Source organism: Pseudonaja textilis, chromosome Z, assembly GCF_049901715.1.
Source record: "Pseudonaja textilis isolate UNSWEBS1 chromosome Z, rPseTex1.2, whole genome shotgun sequence".
Lineage (NCBI taxonomy): Eukaryota > Metazoa > Chordata > Lepidosauria > Squamata > Elapidae > Pseudonaja > Pseudonaja textilis.
The window spans coordinates 51253404-51267122 of NC_142008.1; the positions used below are offsets into that span (position 1 = coordinate 51253404).

The following is a 13719-nucleotide window of genomic DNA, read 5'->3' on the forward strand; positions in this document are numbered from 1 at the left end:
AAGTTATGCCTTTAAATAAAAATGAAAATTTTAATTTTTTTCTAAAATAAATACTGTACAGTTAGCTTTTCCCTAACATATAATTTCTTCATTACTCATGGTTTTTAGTAATTATTTGCCATTTCTTCCCACATTCCCTCCTCCTTCCAAGGTTTTTGTTCTGTAAATATTCTGAAATCAAGCTCATGAATATGACACACGGTGGGCAATATTTTGTGGTCTCTTAAATATCCTCCATGCATTAGATATTTAAAAGCAACCCAAAAAAGATGTTCCATGCATTCAGAAGATAATATGGAAGTTAAGTGCAATAAAGACTGAATTCTACACGTAAAATGATTACATTAGTTTTTTAATTGTATTTTAATCTAAGCAGAGAATCTAGCCATTTGGCTCCAGATTGCACATATATATATATCATATTATTCTGCCAACTTATCACTTTATAGAAATAATTTTCCTTTATCTATTGCTTGTCAGTTTGGTGTAATGGTTAAAGTATCAGGCTAGAAACTAGGAGACTTTATGTTCTAGACCTTCTTTATACACAAAGCCAGCTGGATAACTTTGAGGTAATCATTTTCTCTCAGTCTGAGGATGGAGGCAATGGTAAACCACTTCTGAAAAAAACCTTACAAAGAAAACTACATTTTTCCAGCTAGTCTACAAGACTCTGATACAATTGAACAAAAGAAAAAAAAAATCTTTCATATACCTTGATGGGTATTTTAGTGAGTAAGCAGCTGCCAGGAAGCCACCCAAGTTGTGTCCAAGTAAAATCATTCTATCCAATCCTATTTTCCGTCTCCATTCTTCAATAGATTCTACAAATTGATTTTCTGCCACCTCTGCATCAGTGTCAAACTGTGGTCTACTACTGCGACCAAATCCCAAGAAATCAAATGCATATACAGTCCTATTTTCACAAAGATCTTCGAAGTTGAGAGCCCAAAGTCCAACACCACCTCCAAACCCATGAAGAAGAACAAGTGGAGTTTTCTGTGAAAGGTTCTGAGAAAATGTAAGTGTCCATATTTTATTTCCATTGGATAGGTATACATATTGTTTACTGTAAGTACTTGTAATACCTGAAGGAAGAAATACAAGCCTTATTATTCAGTCTATACTGAAATAATTCCACAAACACAATGAATTTATTTTGACATCAAATCCACTGAGAAAACCCATACTTTCACTAGTACCTTACAACAAAGTCCAGAATGACTTGTGAAATAAGAAAGCAAAACTTTATTATAGGGGTTATTCGCTTACATTACTCTCCAATTTTCACCTGTGCAACTTGTTTGAACCTTCCAATCTCTGAAGTACAACAAATTATGGTCATGCTATATTCCATTTTGTTTAATATACTAGCTCCAATATTCTTTTCTTTGTAAGATCAGATGCTCAATTGCACCAAAGCCTATTTTTTAATTATAATTGTTCTTCCAACTTTTTTCTCCATTAAAAAAAGGGAGTGGGAAAGAGACAGTAATAAAACTTGAGATGAATGCTGTTGGAGATTTCTTACCACAAAGTGCTTACATTTCAAGATTTTCTCTTCAGCATCTTTAAGGTGTACAAGTGATGTAGGGCACCAGGCAGGGAGCCAGCTAGATAGCCATCCTGACCTAGATGGAATACAAGAGTTTAGAATGATTTAAATAATACGCTATTATTATAATTATTCAGGGATCAGGTGATTAGACATTGAAGATAATTATCTGAAATATGGTAACCTTGTATTAAATAACTATATTTCCAATCCAATCAACAAAATATGAAATATTTGTCATACTGTGAAAAATTGCTGACATTCAAAATCACTGTATCACCCTAACTTTGATCAGTCAGTGTAATTTATTTTTAAGTATATAAACATAATCTTGTTACAAAAATAAAGGAGTACTCTGAATTATTTCTTAAGAAAAAGTTCAGATCTTTTTCCTAAGAAAAAATACAGATCTGATTATTGCAAAATGTAGGGGATACTATATATTTAATAACTTTTCAAAAAGAGAAAAAATAAAAGCAGTAAGGTGCTGTTGTCTACATACATAGTAACTTGTATTTGCATGAAGGCCAGGAAGGATACGTTTATGGCTAAGTGGACTTTGTTTTTTCTGTTCCAACACACTGCTTTACTGCATCGAACAATGCTTTGAATTTTCTTTGTGTGGTTAAGTGTTGTTACCTATACTGCATTAAATGATAACATATACCGGTATAACTTACATAGCATGTTGAAATATACACAATTACTACCTTAAGAGTTTAATGACAATTAAGGATTGAATCCAGGGGTGGGATTCAAATTTTTTAACAACCGGTTCTGTGGGTGTGGCTTAGTTGGTAGGCATGGCTTGGTGGTCATGTGGCTGGATGGATGTGGCTTGATGGTCATGTTATTGGCTGGGCGTGGACAACTCAATATCACTCACATCGAGGCATGCAACTTCTCGCCTGGCCTCTCATGACTGTGGGGATGCTGCAACAGTCGTAAGTGTGAAAAATGGTCATAAGACACTTTTTTCAGTGCCATTGTAACTTTGAATGGTCACTCCACACAAGCAAAGTACCAGCAAAGGAGGGGGAAAAAACTCCAGAGAAGGGGTGTTGGTTCTTACCTGATACGCTTCTTTTCGTAGAGCTGCGTAGAGTGTCCAGGTTGGGAGGTGCTCCAATCTCGGCTCTCACAGGCTGAGCTTGAAATTGAGGAACGCCTCCCACCATCACGTGGTCCTCTGGGCGCTCCCCAGTTTTGCGAAGACGAGAAGGAAGGCCCTGTTCTCATCCTAACTAAAGAGTATTAATTTGCTTGGTCGAACAGCGAGGTTCCTCACCAGATGGACTAATGGGTGGGGCTGGACACTCTACACAGCTCTACGAAAAGAAGCGTATCAGGTAAGAACCAACGCCCCTTTTCCATAGAGCTGCTCCGAGTGTCCAGGTTGGGACATACCAAAGCTTGGCGAGTCCTGCGGGTGGGCTCCCGTCTGGGGTGGAACCTCCCCTGGAACCTCGAGGACCCGCTGAAGGACCCGCCTGTCAAAAGAAGCCTCGGCGGATGCAAATACATCATCTTATAATGCTTGACGAAGGAAGATGGGGATGCCCAGGTGGCAGCCCTACAGGTATCGATTATAGAGGCTTGTGTGGCCCATGTGGCAGAAGTAGCCGCACTTCTAGTGGAGTGGGCGGTGGTGCCCATGGAAACGGGGAGGGACTGTGCCTGGTAGGCTTTGGCGATGGCGGCCCTAATGCAGTGGCCCACGGTTGTGGGCGTCACCTTGTGACCGAGAGAAGCAGGTTGGAAGGACACAAATAAGGCCTCTGACTTGCGAAGAGGCTGGGTGCATGTGATATACACTCTCAAGGCGCACCTAACATCCGGGGAATGCCACTGTCTCTCCCTCTCTCGAGAGGGATTGGGGCAGAAGTTAGGGAGTATGAGCTCCTGAGCTCTGTGAAAGGCTGAATTTAGTTTAGGGAGGAAGGTGGGGTCGGGGCGGAGGATGACTCTATCAGAGTGAAAAACGCAAAGATCCTGCTTAATGGAAAGGGGCTGCCATCTCCGAGATTCGACGAGCGGATGTGATGGCCACAAGAAAAACAGTCCTGAGGGTGAGGAGCTGTAAGGAAGCCTCCCTAGTGGGTTCAAAGGGGGGCTTGGGAAGAGCGACTAGGACCTTGTTGAGGTCCCAGGTCGGAAAGACGGTGTATGATCGGGGGGGGCGGAGATTGGAAGCTCCCTTGAGGAAAACCCGGACAAGGGGGTAATGGGAAATGGAACCCCCAATGTCCGAAGAGGCAACCGCTGCGAGGGCAGCGATTTGTCGCCCTAGGGTGTTGGTAGGCAGTCCCTTGTCAAGGCCCTCCTGAAGGAATTCCAGAATCTGAGCGATGGAAAGAGGAAGAGGGTTAATTTGGAACTTGAGGATCCAGGCACGGAAGGCGACCCACGCAGCGTTGTATATACGGGTATCTATAACCTAGCTGGAAACATTGTGCGCTTTTAAGTGGTTCCGCTCGGCCCCCAGACGGCGGGTTGGGGCCATGGGGGGTTCGGATGTAGTGGAAGGCCCCGGGACAGGGGGCTCCTGTCTGGGGAGGTTCCACAAGGAGGAACCACCAAAAAGGTTGTGGAAGATCGCGAACCAAAGGCGTCAGAACCAATAGGGGGCTACTAGGGAAATCTCTGCCTTTTCCGGAACCAACGTGTGTATCGCCCTGAGGATGATGGGGAGGGGAAGAGAGGCATAAAGGAGCCCTGAGGCCCAAGGGCAACGGAGGGCATTGTGATTCCCCGCCCCTTGGGGGGGGGCGTCTGGGGAAGAATCTCGGTGGATGGGCGTTGAGAGAGGGTGCGCAGGGATACACCGTGGGGAGCCCGAAGATTGAGACTGCCTCCTTGAAGGGGAGGGGAGGAGGGGCCCTTCTGCTTGGGCCAGAGTGGCCCTGTTGAACCAAGCTGCTTAGGTGTGCAATGTTCCCAATATGTGACCTGCCCTGATGGAGGCCAGATTCGGTTCCGCCCAACGGCAAAGGCGTTCGGCTTCTCTCATGAGCCTTGCTGACGGAGAGCCCTCTTGTCTGGGGATATGTGACTTTGTGTGGTGTTGTCTGTGAGGACCAGAACGAGAGGTCCGCGTACCTGGGGTAGAAAGCTGCGAAAGGCCAGGTGCACAGCGAGGAACTCCAGCTAATATATGGAGCAGGGTAGATCTATTGCCGACCATTTGCCCTGGGACAAGATGAGGAGGGCGAGAACGTCCCAGCCGGGTAGCCTCGCGTCCGTGATGACGGATAGCCTGTCGGGTACCTTGAGGTAGTGACCCTTGTTGATGGCCGGCCCGGTCCATCAAGGGAGGGACATGAGGACTCGTAGGGGAACTCCGACCCGGAGTCGCGAGCTGTTCCTTTCTGAACGTTGGTACGACAGCAGAGATCATTGTAGAGACCTGGTATGGAAAGGGACCCAAGGGAGAATGCAGGTATACGAAATAAGCTTCCCCAACAGTTCAGGCAAGTCTGAAAAGGAAAATTGTTCTTGCCCTCCTAACCTGTAAGATTGGTGGATAGTAAGCCACCTGTCCGGAGACAGAGAAAACCGGTTCCCGGGCAGTGAGATCACTGCCCCCATGTGAAGGGCTCGAATGTAGGATGAGGGCCCTAAAATAGGAGAGGTTGAGGATGTCGTCCAGACAACCGTGAGGCCGGACAGGGAAGATCACAAGCGGGCGGCAAGGCCGCCCAAGCCTCAGTTAACACGCTGGGAACTGATGAGAGAGGAAGGGAAGCGAAACATGAAGAGGAGGCGGTAGGGTTTGGCCTTCTTCTTCTTCTTTTTTTTTTTTTTTTTGGTTTGAGGCAGCCGCCTATGGGGCAGTTGCATTATCGGGAACGACGGAACGGCCTGCTTCCGGATCCCCGGGAGGGCTGCTTGGATGAGGTACCTCTTCTGTACCTGTCGGAGTCCGACCAGTCGGGAGGTGGAGGGAGCCTGTAGGAAGGGTATTGGTAGTGCCTGGGGGGGAAGGAGGAGGAACGGGAAGAACTTTGGCAAAAAGAGGGAGAGGGACCTCTGGGGTCAGTCCTCCGAGAAAGAGAGGGGAGGTACTTGCGTTTGTTATGGGTCTCGGCCAGGAATGGATCGAGAGCCGGTCCAAAAAGTTTCCCCCCAGAAATGGGGGCTGAGGCTAGCTTAGCCTTGTTTTTGACGTCCGCCTGCCAGTGTCGGAGCCAGAGCAGGCGGCGGGCGGTAACCTGGGACGAAATGGCCCTGGTAGAAAACTTTGCAGCTTGAAAAGTGGCGTCTGCCGAAAACTCGGCCGCGGCCGTGAGCTTAGCGATGTCCTGCTGCACTCTGAGGTTGGTTGCGGGGACATGCTGCTTGAGCTGTTGGAGCCACTTGATAGAGGATCTAATGAAAAAGGACGCGGCAGTGGAAGCTCTGACTGCCCAAGCGTCAGAAAGGTGAGCGCGGCGCAGGGCCAGCTCAGCTCGTTTGTCCTCGGACTTGAGTGCCTCGAGGGCATCACTAGGAGTTGAACGGGAGGCTAGGCCTACAATAGGCTCGTCTACAGGAGGGGGATCGAGCAAGAGGGAGAACTGCGGGTCAAGGTTGAAAAACCGCTTGTCCTGAGTGTTGGGAGGGGGAGGGGGCCCCGAGGAGGCTAGCTGCCTGGAAACCAGGTCGGAGAAGATAGGTGGAACAGGGATCACATCAGTTTCCACCACGGGCTGGGAGAAAATGGAGTCGAGAGGTTCCCCCGAAGCCGCTGGCTTGGGTAGAGTGGAAGGGGTCAGGCCAGAGGTATTCTTGGCCTTGAATAGAAGAGACCTAAACAGGTGCGGCTTAAACAGCCCCACAAATGCGGGCTGGTCCGGAGTTAGGCCCTCGTCCTCCGACATGTCCCCCTCCAGTGGGTCTGCTCCCGAGAAGAGCTCACTGCCCATGATGGACCCCAAATCGAGGTCTTCCTCGTCCCCAAAGAGGGTAGGTCCCCCGGGCTCCTGGGTCTCCATCTCCTCCATCCCCAAAGGCAAGGGCAAATCCCTGTGGGATGCTACCTGACCCTGCGAAACCGCCGATCCGGAGAGCGATCGAACCGATGGTGCTTGAGCCTCAGGGGCTACAGGCCGTGGGGCCGGTCCGGCCAGCTGCTGGAGCTCTTGCGCTATCCCTTGCCGGATGGCCAGCTCCATCCGTTGCTTGAGGTTCTCAGGGATCTCCACCGTGGGGGGTGGATGAAGCTTCTCCGGGCGTAGGCCTGCAGCAGTGGGAGTAAAGGTGGCCTCAGGGGCCTGTCTAGGCTGTGAGGAAGAGGAAGGAGCAGGGGAGGAGGGGAGAGGAGGGTGGGTGGGTGGAGGTTGAGGGAGTGGGGGTGGAAGGAGCCAGGGGCACGGAGCTTGACTCTCTGGACCGCCTGTCAATCTCCTTCTCAAGAGCCCTGTGCCGCCTGAGGGCATCCCTCTGGGAGGCTTTGGATACCTCCTGTGCCTGTTTGCGCAGGTGATGAGACTTTGACTTGGCCTTCAAAGAAGTGCCACGAGATGCATTGTCATCTGCCATCTGGAGAGAGAGAAAAAAGGGAGTTTTGAATTAATGCAAGACGGTTGGCACGTCTGGATGCGGCCTACTTTGAGGCTGGGGATCCCAGCGCTCGTTTCGCACCCCCCTTTTGATCAAAAAATTTTTTGTAAAAAATTGTGAGGATCAGGGCCTAGCCCAGAAGCCAATCAGCCGGAAAAGTGAACGCCAAGCAGCTGCCCCTGCCGGGCGGACCGGGGGAGGGGAATGGCAGAGCTGCTACCTCGCCTTGCTGGGGGAGGCTGTGGAGCCAACGGACCCTTATTTCGTAAGGAGGGACCTCGACAGAGGTTTTAAAGGTACAAACTGAGATGTGGGCAGTCCGGGGATCTGCCCAGTGAATCGGAAATAACCGCAGCCTGCAGCTAGGCCTCTAGCAATGGCGGACGGCCATGCGGCCACAAACAAGATGGCGGCGACTCCTGTGCACACCCAAGATGGCGGGCGTCACGCGGCGGCCAAAATGGAGGCAGCGAAAAATTGGAGGCCAAACCCAGCGGCGGTAGTCTCCCAGGACGAAAATAGAAGGCCAGCAGGCCGCAAAACCATTGGGAGAGACAGGAAGCGAGTTTCCCTGGGCTAAGGCGTTCGGGGGAAACGGCGAATAAAGAACCAGGCAGGAAACAGAGAAACGGAGCGGCTTCGCATGGAGCGAACTTAGCAGCAGACGAGGGAGGGGGTGGGGGGTGGGGGGCAACGCTCGAAGCGCTAGATTCCACCCTAGAGAAAAACGGAAATAAATAATCCCCCTATAAGAGAAGACTCCCAAGGAGTTCAAACCTCTAATTCCTTGCGCTGCTGAGAAAAGGGTCCAATTTAAGTGAAAAGAAAACTCTGAAGAATGCTGATCGACCAGAGGAGAGAGAAAAACAGCCTGACTACCACGAGGCTGAGCTAAAAACTGGGGAGCGCCCAGAGGACCACGTGATGGTGGGAGGCGTTCCTCAATTTCAAGCTCAGCCTGTGAGAGCCGAGACTGGAGCACCTCCCAACCTGGACACTCGGAGCAGCTCTATGGAAAAGTTCCTGAGACAGGAAGTCTAGTCCTGCCAAGAATGTAATAAGGGTTAACGGAGAGGCAGTTTCTGTAAGCAACACCAGAATGTTTCCTTTCTACCTTCTTTACAGGATTAGGGCAGTAATTTCTTCTAATAACTGGTTCTCCAAACTGCTTAGAATGTTAACAACCAGTTCTAGCAAATAGGTGTGAACTGGTAGAATCCCACCCCTAATTGAATCTGATCATGTGTGCATGATATACTTGATTCTATGCAGAATAATTTTTTAGGAACATACTTTCCAAGTCAGGGCTATATAATGTATCTAAAATGGAAATCTATTCAAAAATGCAATGTCCTGTTTTTTTTAAAAAAAAACAACAGGATCAAACAATTAGTTGTAATTGAGATTTTAGTGTATATTTAGTTCAAGGAAATATACTCAAAAAAAGATGAGGTATGGAATTTTCAGGCTAGAGAACTGAAAATATCCACAAGCTGCAGATTTGTTTGGCCTAAATATCTTCCACTGACAAACAGAACATCTTGTGTGCAAGTTACTTGGCAATGTGAGGGCTGCATCCAATATATTTAGAGGGTCTATGATTACACTGACTAATCTGCATAATATCTACCACATCAGTGTAATGTATCTACAAATTAGTAGAGTCCAGAAAAAGACTCATGACTCTTCCCAACTCATTAAGATACAGCATTAAATGTAACTCAAGTAGAAAACTTCTATTCCAAATAGAAAAAAATTGGTTAATTATTCTATTTATTAGAACGGAAGAATGGTTAACAAATATTCTGAGAACTTTGTTTTAGATCAGGACATTGCATTTTTGAATAGATTTCCATTTTAGATATATTGTATAGCCCTGACTTGGAAAGTATGTTCCTAAAAAATTATTCTGCATAGAATCAAGTATATCATGATGAGATTCAATTAGGGGTGGGATTCTACCAGTTCACACCTATTTGCTAGAACTGGTTGTTAACATTCTAAGCAGTTTGGAGAACCAGTTATTAGAAGAAATTACTGCCCTAATCCTGTAATGTCAGGTATTTTCAGGTAATTATCTGATTGCCTACAGGGGAAATTCACTACCAATGGATATTTTTTTTGTACAGGCACTGGATAATTTAAACATACATTCAGGGGACAAAAACTAAAACAACTTTATATAAAATTCTCCAAAGATTTCCAATAAGTATAGATAGCATTCAGATTAGTTTTTAAAGTATGAATAAATAAAGCAGGATTGAAAAAGATTTTAATGTACTATAAAATATATATTGTATTCATTCATATATATTCCAATGAATAAAGCAATTAATTTTGATTAATATTTGAAAAATAAACATCTATTTTAAAAGATAATTTTTCAATTCAGGTCCTATAAAAAAGCAGACATCCATCTAATCTCTGTATATCATGTTGAGGTGGTCAAAGAAAGGCCTCCAAATAGTAACTAATTGACAGATCAGTTCATAATGAACCTGATTACCCTACTTTGAGACAGGAATGAGGGATATAAAACTGAAAATCTATCTACTTAAGAGTCTGCGCAGCTGGATAACTACCCATTCTGTCTGATTGCTCATGGTATTGCAGCTACAAGGAGAGGTGGGGGATGGTAAGCTACCCTATGTGCTCCACACTGGCTTACCTCAGGGCCCCCACAGCCAGGCCATCCATGTCCTGACACCTGCCTCACGGTGGCATAACTAGCAACCATATGCAGCAGGAGCCCATGTGGCTACCAGCCGACTTCTGCTTGTTCGCAACTATAACAGAGCAGGACGCCGAGCGGCATGATGATGCCATAGTGGTAAGATGAGGCAGGTATCAGGGCATGGACTGCCTAGCTGTGAGGGCCCTGAGGTAAGTTGGTGCGGAGCACATGGGGCAGCTCCACCTCCTCATCTCACCTCATGGCCGCAACACTGGCACATTGCTCAGCCTCTTGCTCCTTTGTGGCCATGAGCAGATAGAAATGGGCCGGTGGCCATGTGGGGTCCTGCTGGCTGGGGCTGAGCTGCCACTGCAAGGTAAGGCAGGTGTCAGGGCATGGGTGGCCTGGCTGGGGAGGGCCAAGGTATGCTGGTGCGGTGCGCATGGGGCAGCTTCACCCCCTTGCCTCGCCTTGTGGCCGTGGCAAGCAGAAGTGGATTGGCGGCCATGTGAGGTCCAACTGGCCAGGGCTATTGGAGCTGCTGCCGTGCACAAGACAGGTGTTGGGGTGTGGGTGGCCTGGTTGCGGGGGCCCTGAGGTAAGCCGGTGTGGGGTGCATGGGGCAGCTCCACTTCTTCATCTTGTGCAGTGGCACCAGTGCATTGCGCGGCCTCCTTCCCCACTGTGAGCAAGCAGAACTAGGGGCCTCCCATACATGGGGGGGATAAGATAACCCTCAAAATAAGCCCTAGTGCTTATTTTGGGGCCGAAAAGAAAATAAGACCCAGTCTTATTTTTGGAAAAACACAGAAGCTACTATTTTTGAGTGATTTACCTGCTTAGCTATATGTACTTTATTTTGTTCTAAAAGGACAGCCTCCTTCCCCAAAATAGTATTGGAATCTGGATGTACTTCTGAATTTAGCATTGTCATAAGTGGTGCAGATGGTATTGGTGGCTCAAGGTGCCATCTTATATTTAAACAGCAGTTTGTTGTTATAACATTCACATCTAATCTTGTTAATACAAAACAGCCCAATAAAGTCCAATAACTTTAACCAATATTAAAGAATAAAGTCCAATAACTTGAACTAATATTAAAGAATATTTTCTATACAGAATAATTTCTATATAGAATACAATGACTGCCTTGCCAAAGAAAGGAATTAATAAAATGCATTTTTAAAGCAAACTATACATTATTGTAAATGGAGGCACTGATTTGCAGTGAACTGAGGAAATGACAGCAGTAATCTTCACAATTTATGCAAAAAATCAAGATTTCAAAATTACAACTTGTCTTCCAAATTAAGTATATTATAATCTTCCAAATTAAGTACATTATAATCAGTTGTATTAAATCAACAGTCTATAATGGCTACATCCTGCGTCCCAGATGTTTTAAATTCCAATTTAATAGTTGTCAGGTGCAAAAGAACAAGACCATATTCAAAGTTCCAATTAAATTCATTTATTATTACTCATGCCTGTGCACAAGAATCTACTCAACTTACAGTTAGCACTATTTTAGCTCTAGATAAGGGTCAATGGCATTCAAGAGGGTTGGACTTAAACCATTTGCTGTATGTAGAGATCTAGGTTGATTCCTTTTTTGAGTCCACTCCCACATTCTGCCACTTCTACATAGTATAACTAACCACATCATAAAAAACAAATTGAAAAATATGGTACCTTAAGAAAAGAAAGAATAAGAATGTAAGGAGCCATGGTGGTGCAATAGTTAGAATGCAGTATTGGAGGCTACTCTTGCTGACTGCAATTTGGTAATTCAAATCTCACCAAGATCAAGGTTGACTTAGCCTTCCATCCTTCCGAGGTCGGTAAAATGAGGACCCTGATTGTTGGGGGCAATATTCTGACTCTGTAAACCACTTAGAGAGAGATGGAAAGCACTGTGAAACGGTATATAAGTCTTAAGTGTGCTATTGCTATGTAAGTTATGTAGTACTTATAACATTTGGAACTGGAATTTCGGTCCTTAAGCAATGTGGTCATTAAAGGATTGATTATGTGACTGGACTGGATATTACAACCATTTTAATGTGGTCATTAAGTGAATCACGCAATAGCTAAGAGAACTCAGCTTCCTCAATTCATTTTGCTTGCCAAAACTCACAATTTTTTGACAAAATTTGTGACAATGTGATTGTCAAGCAGCCAAATTGTAATTAGACAACTACAGGTTGGTGCAATCTTTGTAAATTTGAGGATACACCATAAGTCATTTAACTATCATTAAATGAATGGTCATAAATTGAGGAATATTGCATTAGTAAGATAAAGGTAAAGGTTCCCTCGCACATATGTGCTAGTTGTTTCCAGCTCTAGGGGTGGTGCTCATTTCCGTTACAAAGCCAAAGAGCCAGCACTGTCCTAAGACATCTCCATGGTCATGTGGCCAGCATGACTAAATGCTGAAGGCACACGGAATGCTGTTACTTTCCCACAAAAGTGGTCCCTATTTTTCAACTTGCATTTCTACATGCTTTCAAACTGCTAGGTTGGCAGAAGCTGGGACAAGTAAGAGGAGTTCACTCCATTACACGGCGCTAGGAATTCAAACCACCAAACTGCCAACCTTTCTGATCGACAAGCTCAGCGTCTTAGTCACTGAGCCACTGCGTTCCTACTGCATTAGTAGTATGCATTAAATACAATACTGTATTAAATGTTATTGCCAAACTTTAAAAAAAAAGTATATAATCTTGTATTTTTTAAAACCATGGGCAACAAACCTAAAATTCTGAAAAATACAAAAAAATACTGTAAATATTCTGTAAAATACATTTCCAAGGGGGACAGAACCCCCTGGTCATAATACTTGTACCTTTTGAACCGATATGGGGTCATTTCCTAGTTTTAAAAATTAAAAGTGCAAATGAGACACATTGCAAGATAATTGAAACTGTTTTCATGATGTGTTAATTATTCAGTGAGGTGCATGGTGCATACATTTTGATTCATAACTGTTTTTTGCTGCAAGATAGCTTTTCTGAAGATCTCTCAGAATAGTCTTCATTTATTATTTACGTGTACTTTCCTTTTTTAAATTTAAAACTATCTCTAAAATAAAGTAATGGATTATAGTTCCCTATTAGAGAGGAATAGCTAGGAAAGGAAGAAAAATTCCTGCACATTATTTCTAGGAAGCTTACTATACATCTGTTCCAAGAGTCCTTGGCATTACTACAATTTTTTGCTACGTTAGGTTAGAGGGAAAATAACAAGTTTCTCGTATAATTATTATTAAAGTTTTCCTTCTTTTTAATAAAGAATATACTAAGGACCTCAACAAACAGCTAATAAAAATCTCCTAACACAGAAATACTCAAAAGTATCTTAATTATAGAAATAATACGAAATTATTTGAGAAATGACTTTTTTTCTTAATAGGTAAGATATCTAGCTGTATGCATCTACAATTTAATTTCCTAAAGCTTTTCTTTAAAATATTTAATTATTTTGGTGTCACTGCCTAAAGCACTTAAAACTTCTAAATAGTTTTGCATGAATTTCATTTCCCACAACATTCTCCTAAATTTTGTAAATAAAAGATGCCAAAGTGAACCCCTCTGAGTTTGAAATGGACTTTGTTAAAATCTCACAGAAAATAATAAAATAATTATCCAAAAAGAAACTGCTTTAAACTTCAGCTAATAGCTCTTAGAAATGTCTTATCTAAAAGAACAAACAAACATCCTCCTATGAAATATCAGTTAGTAGGAGTCCAGGTAGTCCTCGATTTATGATCACAATTCGGCCCAAAATTTAGGTGGCTAAGTGAGACATTTGTTAAGTGAGTTTTGCCCCATTTTACAGAGTTTCTTATGACAGTTGTTAAGTAAATCAGTGCAGTAGTTAAGTTAGTAACACAGTTAGTGAATCTGGCTTTCCTACTGACTTTGTTTGTCAGGTCACAAAAAGTGAT

General features: G+C 44.5%; 1 protein-coding gene across 2 annotated transcripts in view; it reads right to left on the reverse strand.

The window, feature by feature from the left end:
* ABHD5 (abhydrolase domain containing 5, lysophosphatidic acid acyltransferase) overlaps window positions 1-13719 on the reverse strand; it is a 34491-nt gene that overhangs the window by 15529 nt on the left and 5243 nt on the right. For both annotated transcript variants that reach the window (XM_087917774.1, XM_026717770.2), the window contains exons 2-3: window positions 1546-1631; window positions 716-1088 (exon numbers count right to left, since the gene is read on the reverse strand). In XM_087917774.1, the coding sequence (XP_087773900.1) occupies window positions 716-1088; window positions 1546-1631 (459 nt within the window). The remainder of the gene's footprint in view (window positions 1-715; window positions 1089-1545; window positions 1632-13719) is intronic.